The sequence below is a fragment of the Bombus terrestris genome, chromosome 1 (assembly GCF_910591885.1).
Source record: "Bombus terrestris chromosome 1, iyBomTerr1.2, whole genome shotgun sequence".
Taxonomy (NCBI): Eukaryota; Metazoa; Arthropoda; class Insecta; order Hymenoptera; family Apidae; genus Bombus; species Bombus terrestris.
In genome coordinates, this window is record NC_063269.1 from 13,401,550 (window position 1) to 13,413,560 (window position 12,011).

The 12,011-nt window shown below is 33.2% G+C and overlaps 1 protein-coding gene across 11 annotated transcripts in view; it reads left to right on the plus strand.

The window, feature by feature from the left end:
• Positions 1-12,011, plus strand: part of LOC100651866 (rho guanine nucleotide exchange factor 17) — a 70,081-nt gene that overhangs the window by 47,547 nt on the left and 10,523 nt on the right. For 9 of the 11 annotated variants that reach the window (XM_020865626.2, XM_048407541.1, XM_048407549.1 and 6 more), the window contains exons 10-17: positions 5,923-6,000; positions 6,982-7,086; positions 7,440-7,556; positions 8,194-8,480; positions 9,617-9,754; positions 10,200-10,294; positions 10,411-10,633; positions 11,620-11,711. In XM_020865626.2, the coding sequence (XP_020721285.1) occupies positions 5,923-6,000; positions 6,982-7,086; positions 7,440-7,556; positions 8,194-8,480; positions 9,617-9,754; positions 10,200-10,294; positions 10,411-10,633; positions 11,620-11,711 (1,135 nt within the window). The remainder of the gene's footprint in view (positions 1-5,922; positions 6,001-6,981; positions 7,087-7,439; positions 7,557-8,193; positions 8,481-9,616; positions 9,755-10,199; positions 10,295-10,410; positions 10,634-11,619; positions 11,712-12,011) is intronic. The other 2 variants (XM_048407547.1, XM_048407552.1) reach the window with 1 other exon arrangement.

Sequence of the window (12,011 nt, forward strand, 5' to 3'; positions counted from 1 at the left end):
TGTATCTTTCTGTCACTAAATGCAATAGCGGGAACATTTACGTGTGAATGCGATAGAAACCATAATCATTATTTAAGGAAATATTTTGAAAGTCCCATTTTTTAATAATAACGTTACACATCGAATTAATCGTAATACATGAACTTAATAATAACGCGCAAAATCATGTGTTTCCAATAAATATCGATTTACTAGCATAATGACAATATGCCATTATGCCAAAATATTCGAATAGTGAGGAAATATGAAAAATAAAAGCACATGGGAAAATGTTAAATTTTATACAGTTAGTCAAATTATTGGGGCTAGTACTCAAAATGAAGATCACCTACGTAGGAACTGCATGATAAGTTATGATTTGTTTATATTCCGATTTTGATAGCAACTTATTTATTCAGTGACAATTTGTGAAGACAATATTTCTCAAATATTTATGATATTTATTTATGTTTAATACCAAGGCTAAATAGAAAGAGAATTTTGTGACCATAAAGAATGGTTGACACGACCTTAAATACAATAAAAAATAATAATAGCAAGGAGAATTTTGTTAAAATAAAATTGATTGTTAGTATCGTAAATATTAAAATTTCTTTCTCGTAAAGTGGTCATTATATATCGCAACCAAAGGATGTAAAACAGCTTGTCGAAACAATCATAGATCACCCTCGTCTCGATTTCCGTCTTGTTTTCTCTTCCGGTAAGGAACATCGGTATGCACGTCGACTGGGAGATGTGCTTTCCGAAAGTTCTTCGAACATCGGATCCGCGACCTTGTTTCTCGTAAACAAACTCGTTGCCCGTTTATTTGCTTCATTCGAGCAAGGATTCCACTCGACTGATCTACTTCGTGAAAAGCTTCTCGTTAAGTTATGCAGCCTCGCATCTCCGACTTGTTGTTTCCATTAAATGTGCCATCCGAATTAATAGCACTTCCTGACAAATTCTTAAAATGACAAACTCACCAAGTTCCTACATTGCAACGCTTTTCGTTTTTTAACTTTTAAAAAGTTAAAAGCATATATGTAAACTCATATCCTCACAAATATAACTGAAGGAATAAAATTTAAGTAGAAATTTCTTTTACTTACTAAATAATCATTTTTCTGTATTTTTGTATATTATGTGTACATTGTACATCATTACGTCTTAAAATTTTCCGTGAACACATAAATAATCGCAGTTTACCGATAAATAATGTAAAAGTAAATATCAAGTAATATTGATACGTAAGTATGATAGATACAAAATTATCAAGATTTTTACCTTTGCTAACAAAAGACTAATTAGTTCGCCTAACGCAGCAATTCTTTACTTGTATTTTATCGAAAATGGCATCAGTTTCGTCGAAAAGGTTAAAGGTAAAAGTTGGAAGGAAAAAAGAGATTGCGAACAACGTTTCGTTTTATTAAATTTCCACGAAAACGATATTTCCTCTCGTTACCCTATATTTACACAAAAAGAAACAATTCTCGTTACAACTTCATAACTCTTTTCTCTCTGCACAGCCGAGGATCCGAATTTTTCCGTTTCATTGCTCCGAGCAAAGGAAACTTCGCGCCATTTCAGGAAATTCGAGTGCGGGAGAAGATCGTCCATCGTTTTCTCGTCGTTTGACATTTAAAGAAGCTGCGAGTGTTTCGAGTTTCGTTCTAGTATTCGTATTCAAAGGCTGCCGAATCGATAAATAATGCTTGCAATTAGTCATTCGTAATTACAGCGCAGTCTATTTGCGACACGATACGATCACAGAAGGACGAGCATTTCTCATAAACAACGCTAGGCGTAAATGGTCGGTAACCTTCGCGGCCCTGCGTCGTAGCGCGTGTTCTGTATTTAATAACCGATCCTCGATGGTGGCAAACGTGATTTCCAGATTTATTTGCGCGTATCGATATGTCAGTTGCGGTGACTCTTTTACGATCGCTATATCGATGCAACCAGAACGCTTCTCAGAAGCTCCGCATATTTTAGACGAATATAGTGATGGAAAATGGAGAATTGCGGGAATATTCAATCTGTTCTCCTGTATTGGTTCTACGCTGCCAGTTCTACGTTGATTGAATAAATAAGGGATGGATCGAAGCGATGCGAAGTATCGTAGTTGTCGACAGATGTGTGTTGTTCCGTATTTCATGATATTATATCGGTTTATTTTTGAAACGTAAAATATTGCGCAAATATTGGTTACACAGTCTTGATAATATTTCTTTCTTATTTCTTTCTTTCTCCATGTCTTATTTCGTTCTTATTCTTTGAAAATATTTTTTGGAATGTTTTAAAGAAACGATGGTGCGGTTTAATTTTGAATTAATAATTTTTAAGTATTAAAGAATCTTAAAAGCTTTTTATTGTTATATGTATACTATCTTTTTAATAATTAGGTTTAAAAACATGAGGAAAATATTGGTTTTAATATTATCGTCTGCAGGTTTATACTCAATATCCATTATTAGAAGTACAAATAATCAATGACTCATACCGAACCAATATATTAATTCAATTTGCATATCGATGAATCGTGTTAGTCGCTCAGTCTGTCTTAATGTGCGCCTATTTTCGAATCGCATACGCAAAGCTGCAAACGTTACTGTGTCCAGATATTTACGAATCCAGATAGTTGCTCGTAAAGAATTCGATGGATCAACGCTGTCGAATATCATTATCGAACATAGAAACGATAAAAATATGATTTCGTTCTATCGAACGTGGTCATCGATTCGAATGTTAATATCGCGACGAATAATTGAAACAACATTTGGTTTCTAACGGTTTATTTATATTTCGCGATTCAGTTTATCGCGAGGGAATGAAATTTATCTTTACCAGGATTATTAAATTCTACCTTTTCATACACAAGCGGTCAATCGTAACCAGAAAATTGTAATAACCGATCATCCACGTGTTACAAAATGAAATTGACGATGGAACGTGTGCGGGGTTGCACACTGAAAACTTATGTGCAATATCTTCGTTTCTTCGATAAATGAAAAATAAATAAAAGCTTTCGTTTCAATGCTATAGTTTTGGATTTTTTATTTATTAAATAACGACTACAAAACTATGTTTTTTTTAGACATGACCTAAACTTTACTTAAACATGATCGAAGTTAAAAGATACATGTGTCTTTTTTCAAAATCAAATAATTCATCATCAACGCTCAATCTCATTGTTTTGTTCTTTTCTGTTTCTTTTCTGAATAAAAAAACACTATTGTCACGAAACATTTAATTGATGTCAATAACAATGCTGCTTTCGAATTTTTCTCAAAGCCTGAAATCGATGTATCAGATCAAGAATACCATTCCTAAAGATTCTACGTTTTTTTCGAAAAGAAATTCTTCTCGTAAGACTTGTCACATATAATTTTGGGTATTTCACTAACAATTAATATTTTAATTAAAAATGAAAATACTCACATAACGCATAGGAGATGATTTCCATCGCAAGATTTTTTCGACAAATTTACCAGAAGAATTCGAATTCCGCAACACCCGTCCGCGTATATCATGAAACGTTTGATTGTCATATTTTATAAACAGTGCGGTCCACGATGATTGTTGTTCGAGCTGAACGATTATTTAGCAATGGCCTTGGGGCTGGCTACCAATGATTTTTCATGTTGTGCTTCGTCTTAGAAAAATAATAGAAAGGTATCCATCAGGAAAGCACAAATAAACCGGGCTTACATTGTAAGTGTGTTTCGATCGTGATGAGAATCAATACTAATTCACCCCCCTGCGTCAAGCTTACAATGAAAATGTCCTATTATCAATGTGAGATTTACTCGATGAGTTAGAGAAATTTTAATTTATATTTCTCTATGTCTTTGAGATTCTTTTCAAGATCACATCTTTCTCGTATCATATTTCCTCCTTTTGTATAGAAATTTCTTATTGCAACCTAGATATGCCTATCTAGGATTCTCGCGTTAAAACCAATGGCCATACTATTACAACTGTTGACCAACTTCCATGGCATGGATCTAACCACAGATAGCTATCACAGATAAATTGAGGTTCATGGTTAAAAAATGGCAAACCTTGATCGAAGCTAACGTCGATGTGAAAACCACTGATGGCTATCTCCTTAGAGTCTTCTGCATTGATTTCACTAAGAAAGATCAACTGAGCACCAAAGGAACGTGTTACCTACAGTTTCCCGCATAGTACTTTATCAAGAACATCTGTATGATTTGTTAACTGATGAACAACGAAATCAGTATATTGTTGATATTAGAAATGACAGTAAAAACATTAAGACTTCCGAGCTCCTAGACAATGAAACGGAAAATGCAATAGAAGCATTAAACTGTTTAACACAACGATCTTTAGGACGCGCAACACATGATGCCACAATGAACGTGCAAGAATAGCCGAAATCACGTGATATTCGCTGTTTGCATGTATAATATCTGTATGAATCGCGAAAAATAGAGACTACGGTACGAGAACTTGGAAACCCCGGGTCTCCTAGTTTGTAGCTGGCTAAGTTAACCACTACGCCACCGTCGCCTCGCGTTATCGTCCGTTGATATCCCTGTTCCACAATCCTCTTTTCGGTCTGGAAGTTCCGGTGTCACGTATCAACATGGTAATTAAGAACAGTACAACGTATGATATCAGCGCTCAACACTAACAATATAAACATAATTTTCATCGTAATTTAATCCGTTACTTGGGAACTTTAACTTGTGACATTTTAATAAATTCCATTACCTTTCATATAATGGAATTAATACATAACTTTTCAATATAATATCCTCGATAAATTCTGTATAAGGTCGCACCAAATTTCATTGACAATTAATTTTTTAAGTGCTCACTAGAATAATTAAATACGATTAAAAAAAAAGTCTACTCACTTTATTACGAAAATTGCTTGTAACTGCTTTAAATAATATAGAATTTTGTGATCAAACATATAATTATAGATGTGTAATAATTTCTTTTTTTTACTTAGTTTTTTTCTTAATATTTTTGTGTGATAAACCAATATATTAACATTGAAACAAACGATCTTTTCAAAACAGGAGCACAGATTTATTTAACTTTATGATTCATAGCATATTACGGACATTTCGTTACTTATACGCACTTAAACCTCGAAATTAAAACTTTTCCACCGAAGATCTATCGAAGGAACATACTCGACACTTTCCCAACACATCGTATATTACATTAGAATCCATTAAACCTTTTCATCCAGCCTAATCCCGAGAGCCATTAGCATACGAGTCGCTAAAAATATCCTCAACACAGCTATCCACTCTCCGAAAGTTAAACATACGCGGAGCACCTTAGATCCAATTCATCACGTCGTTCGAGCTTCCCGATCGATTCTTCTGCTTCTTTTTGTTCTGGGTCCAGGCTGTTCCATGATTCGACGCGTCTTAATGTAACCCGACAAACGGTGCCCGTTATTTATTCACGTTCAAAATAAAGGTTTTCATCTTACTGCCACGCGTTGCGTAAGTCTATGAAAGTTGGTTTCGATCTATTGAATAGAAATCGATTTTTGGATGCAAACGGATGGAACTGTTATTATCATATAGTTAATTGTCTCGTATTAAATGAAAGAGATCATATAATATTTTTTTATAATATTCCCTTAATATTACAATATGGTATTTCTTTGATATAATTACTTTGTCCCACTTGATTGTTGAAATGTCACATTATGGGTTATATTTGATTCGATAGACTTACGTCTGTCACCTCATTATTGGAATTGCAATTCTGCTATGTTAATAAATATTGACCGAAAAGAGAAAGAAAAGGAGACTGGAACTTCAATCGAAATCAATATAAAACTGCGTGCTTAAATATTTTATCGAATAAATATGTTTCAGAATTTTTAGTCAAGAAATAGACAATTATTATATTGTACATAAAATTAATTAAAATCTGATTTTGTTTTAGAAATATCTACAACCATTAAAGAGCCCCGAAAATGCAGGTTTGGTAGACGCAGCGACGGTAGACGAAATCTTCTATCAGGTAAATTACTAATTTACAGTTTAAAGTTTACACTAAAGAATAAATACGATGTTTTCTAAAGTTATAATTAAAGCAGATCATTTGGATTTAATTCACAAATTTAAATTTTGGAATCCTATGCTAAATATCAAATCGAAAAATGTATTCATAGATTCGATAATTGTTTAAATATAATATCATAATAAATAGATGTTGACCTAATTGTATAACGCACTAGAATTTGAATATTTGAAGATGTTAATAGAACAGTAATTCTGTGCGAAAATATTATGATAAGAATTGGTAACGCAGTATTCGCACGTCCAACCATATTCGATCATATCTGATCATCCGTGCCATTCTACTTACAATAAATTCTGTGAAACTCAAAGGCTATAGAATTCGCACGAATAGAAAAAGATAATAAAAGAAACTGTACGAAATTGAAATCTGTACGCGTAAATTCCTTTAACACGGTTTACCCGATCGATGTTTGGCCACCACGGCTTTCCAATTAACTTGTTAAACCGTTGGACAAGCGTGCACTTTCCAACCTTTGACTTACAATCTCCGTGACGGAAAGAACAATTGTTAATTATTTCTTAATCGATAGAACATGAACGTGAAAGGATAATACGACGCTACGGTGTAACAAAACAAATAGGATACCTTGCTATTAAACGCTAACAACGTGAATCGTACAACTACTAGCCATGTCAGATACAACGTTGTATTCCAAATTACGAGATAATAAACGTTTATTATAGTTCTATCAAGAGGAATGAAATTACGCGTGGTGTGGTTTGTTCAAACGACAGTTGCGTTTTACAGCGTGAAACAGCGGACTGAAAATTCGTTATAGCTGAATATCAAGAGTTCGGTGGAACCCCTATATTACTATCTTTGAAACTTAATATTTCACGCAACTTCCCGTTTTTAATATCTTGTGTCGGAAATGTTAGGGTAAGTTGGGAAAAGAAAGTTTGTACGTTCGTGTTTCAGATTCCTTCTATTCTCAACCATCATGAAGTGTTCCTGGAGGAGTTACGTAAAAGACTGGATACTTGGGAGCTTAAGCAGACCATTGGCGATGTTTTCCTCGATGTGGTATGTTTTCTTATTAAACACATCACCATTTTGTTCAACTGAAATTTTAATTTGTTGTTATGCTTCTTCTGATTCATATTATTTTACCTACCTTCTTAAAAAGTATATATTGTATTGAGTTTCTTGGAATGTTCCTGAAAAACAATGTTTCTGAAGAAAAATTACCAGGGAAGTTACTGAAAAAAAGAAACGAAATTTTAATCTATTCCATTCTATAAAGTTACATTCAAGTTGTTTATGATGGACACTTTTCGAAGAACCGAATACAATGACCATTCTAATTCGATAACGCGTGTTGTATATCAGAGATTATCTTTCCACTTGTTATTCATTATTCGCTGTATTTTCTGTAGTTCACCAAGGCAGTCGTCCTGGAGACGTACACGCTTTTCCTTGATAATTGGAAGTCCGCGAGGAAGGCGATAAAAACGACTTGCCAAGCGAAACCGGCATTCGCGCGATTCCTCGAGGTATACCAACTTTTCTTTTTCATTTTCTCTGTTCCTATTAACATTTCTATTTTCTGCATTGTTAATACAGTAGCTTTACCTTCATTATATTTTCCTTCTCCTTCCCTTCATAAATTCCTTAAATTCAACGAAACGAATGTACAGTCATGCAAGTTTGCGTCCGAATATTTAACCATAAAATTCTTCCACGTTCTTCTTTTTTATGTATTTGTGCAAAATGTACAAAATGCACATAATATGCAAAAGTACGTAAAATATCCAAGAGATACCATATAGTATTGAATCGTTATAATATTTTGTGGATAAAACAAATTTTTGCTTAGATTCTATCGTTTTAAATGTGTTCATAAAGTTTGAATTTGCGCAGATATTCACAGTCTAATTATAATATTTTCCTATTCTCACACATTTCAAGTTGCCAGCTTTACAGACACTTCTTTCTTTTTCCCAAAATTGTAAACCTTTCTGTACTCAATAAAACTAACTTAGACAGTTTGACAAGAAATATTCAACCATGAAATTCTTCAATATCCTTTATATTTTCAATATTCTTCCATATACTATATTTCTCTATTTCGTTTATACTAATCTGATAAAATTTGGTAATTGGTCAATTATCCCTTTTTCTACACAATAGGCAATGGAACGGGAGCACAAAGGAAAACTTGGGCTAGATCAGTTATTGATCAAACCGGTGCAGAAGATACCACGTTACGAGTTACTGATTCAGAGGTTGTTGAAGCACACCGATACCACGCATCCGGATTTCGAGTTGCTCCAAGCTGCTCAGAAGGAAGTGCACGAATTGGTCGTAAAGATCAATTGCACGGAAAGGGAGTCTCTCGAGTGGGAGCAACAGCAAAGTACATTGAGGGAGGTTCAGGCGCTCGTCGAAGGACTCGCTGGTATCGTGACGAACGACAGGTGAACTTACTTTCTTTTATGATGTACGTTTATTTATGATCAGACACATTTTGGGGGAGAATTGAGTGAACCAGAGACAAATTGTTTGATAAATCTGTTAATATTGAGGAGGCTGCGATCCTAAAATTTTCATTCAGAGGGTTTAATCTGTGCTGTAATACCAACTTCTGCATGATGTTTAGTTCTTTAACAAATATGACTTATAATTACCAAACGAAGTATAGATAATTCCTTCTAACACAGACTAAGATATTGATTGATAGTAAGAAGAATGTCAAATATGAACAATTAAATGAATTAATAAAATAACTGTATCATTCTTTTATGTTAGCATATATATGTATTTGAAATATAGAAATTTTTCATAGAAATGTAAAATATAATGAGCATATGCAGATACAATAGAGGCAGATATATACAGTTATTATATAACAGCTACTCTTTGTCGACAAGTTTTATATTTAGAAATATTTATGAAATAATTTTGTATTTCCAATTAAAAAGAACGTATTTTATACAAGAGATAATAGTCAATATTCCGAGGATATGAAAGCTTTAGAAATATGAAAAAGAAAATATGAAAAATAGGAAATCAATTAAATATTATGCCTTATTAATAATGTTAGAAATGTTGCTTTATTTTCATGGATTTTTCTCTAAGAAAATTAATTTTCTACAATTTGTAGAATGTACATACGATTTCAATTTAAAATATCACAAATGAATATTATGACCTTTTAAAAATTATCTAAAAATATTCGAATCGTTTCTAAATATGAAATGTATTTTTACGTTTAATATCATAATGGTCAAAGCAACGGTTGAAAAACGGTTGAATGTTTTAAAAACGTTTCCAAAACGTTTTTATTCTTAATTTAGATATCATTTATGAACTCGTATTTTTACATGATCCGTGAGAAAATAAGGGGGAAAAAGATTGAAAGAAGTTTAACGCACAATAGAGCTTTCATCGAATAGCTGCGCGTAAAACGTTGCACTCGCTTCAGCATTTCATGAACTATTCAAGCTTTAAACGCGTACACCGTATCGATTACCAATAGCGATGCGTGTTGCGATAGAAATTACTATGAAAACAAAAAAATTCATCTGAATTAATGCGTCTATTTTTGTCGTAGAGCTTTCGTACGTCACGATCTTGTCACCATAGCCTCGAACCAAGGAACCAGAAAGGAACGTGCCCTATTTTTGTTTTCCGATTTGCTTGTTATCACCAGTATCAAGAGGAGAAGCGGGACAATCAGAAAACCATCGACGTGAGTGTGTAATTGATTTGTTCAAATTCTTTAGAAAAATCTAATGCTTATATTGTTTCGATTACTATGTTTAAATTTTATATTTATTCTGTATCACTCTGTTTATTATTATATATTATATATTATAGCAAAAATAGTAGAGAAATGTCACATATTTCTTTTACATAATATCTATATTGTGAACATTATGTACATTTATATTTTTATGAACAGAACTGAAACAGAAGATTTTTCCATCTACTAAATATTATGAGTATTTTATGTTAGACATTTTATATATTTTTTTATATATTCTGTACATTTTTGTTGTATCTCCTATTTTCATATTAGTTGTCAGATATCTTTTATTATAAATATACAATGCACAAACACAGTTGTTTCTTATATAAATTAAATTTTTTCTAATATTTTATTATTTTCTACATAAGCATTCGTTTTCTGTCAGAAGTTCCTGTCCAAATAGTCTGGTTGGTCTATTGGAAGCAAATAAGTACAAAATGTTAATGAGAATACCGCTGGACGACCTAGAAGTTATGAAAGGTAAGGAAGAAGAAACTGCTAAATTCTTTAATACTATAATATTAATAAATGCTACAAAAAAAAAGAAGAAAAGTAAAATAATTCCATGGTTAGAAATTAAATTTTATTTCCATTAGCCAAAGATGAAAACCTGAGGCGAATGGCTCGTGAGGTAGACCATCTTCGAGAAGACTGTGCAACGTTGACTCAACTTCAGGAACTCGCAGCTACATTGCATGGTGCGAAGCAACAATTAGAGGATCTTATCAAGGATATGTTGGGTCAGGCACAACGTCAATTAGCTGAAAGGAACGCAGCGCATTCGCAGTTGGCTTGTCTGGAATTAACGCTTAACACTCAGTAAGTAACACGTCTTTCACATGTCATATCATTACATCCTACGTTAAGCGTTTTAAAATATCTAGTATTAAAATGTCAAGAAAAATTTAATAAACACATTCACATTTTATCATTGACGTTTGAATCGCTTTTATTAGATGTTACTTCACTTTGATCATCTCAAAATTTATTCTACTCTATCACATATGAAAAACTCCTTCATTGAACCAATCCCATAATTTACGATAGTTAGATCTTATACAATTAAACATACACAATCTTTTGAAACCTTTTTATTTTGCATCATTTATATTTTTTTGTATACATTAATGTTAGTGGTAGAGAAAAATGATTTATACAAAACCTTTGATTGTTAATTTAGCTATGTTCTTCACTGTATATTATGAACACCAAAAGTACGAATGACTAAAGTATAAAATTTGCTCCAAACAAATTGAAATAAAAGGTATATGAAAAAAAAAACGTAATGCAAGCGAAGAAAGACCACCGAAATATTTGATAAAAATTCAATGTTTACATTTTACTATTGATATTTAAATCATTGTATTAAAGTTTCTTTAGTCTGATCATCTCCGACTTAACCGTAACCCACAATACGAAAAGATTTTTCATAATCCATGAATTCTTCCTAATTTACGATAGTTCCTATTGAACGAGTCCCGTTTTCCCATTTCACTGCGTCATTTTCGTCAAGTTCGAGCTCGTATCTTCGCTCGCAAATGTCATTTACCTAACATTTCTAACAAACAACGTCGCGAATGAAAGGACAACGAAGAAATGTTTCATTCGAAGCTGCATGGTGACAGTTTATCGAATGACGACATTCCATCCATTAGCGGTTCACAAAGCGGTATAGCCTCACAATAAGAGTATTTTTGCACCTTATTCGCCTCACGTTTCTGGTCCACGTGCATCAAATCATGCCCAATAACCAACGTGACATCAAGTAGCTCGTATGATACTAGTCTCAAGTATTATATTTGCAGGGCTGGAATCGAGAACATTTCCGTAATGTTCACAAAGCCGGACAAAAGGGCCAGCTGGGAAGAGAGCTTCAACGAGGCTAAACAGAAGTTAGGTGAGTTGTCCCGCGACTATAGTGGAATTCACGAGGTTTACTTAGTTAGAGACATTGAAAGACAACACTTGCTACGCTAGTTAACTCTCAATTAGTGTCATAAGGACCAGGTTGCTATTATATAAGTAATAAATAAAGAATTAATTAGTAAAGAACTTGGTTGACAGCTGGTCTTGCGTTGTAAGGACTTCAAAAACATTGAGAAGAAAATAAGGGGGAGGGGCGGGATTAAAAGAAGTTGAAGACACAGTAAAGCCTCCATTAAATAACTGTAAGACGTGTGAAAGAAAGTGTGTATCA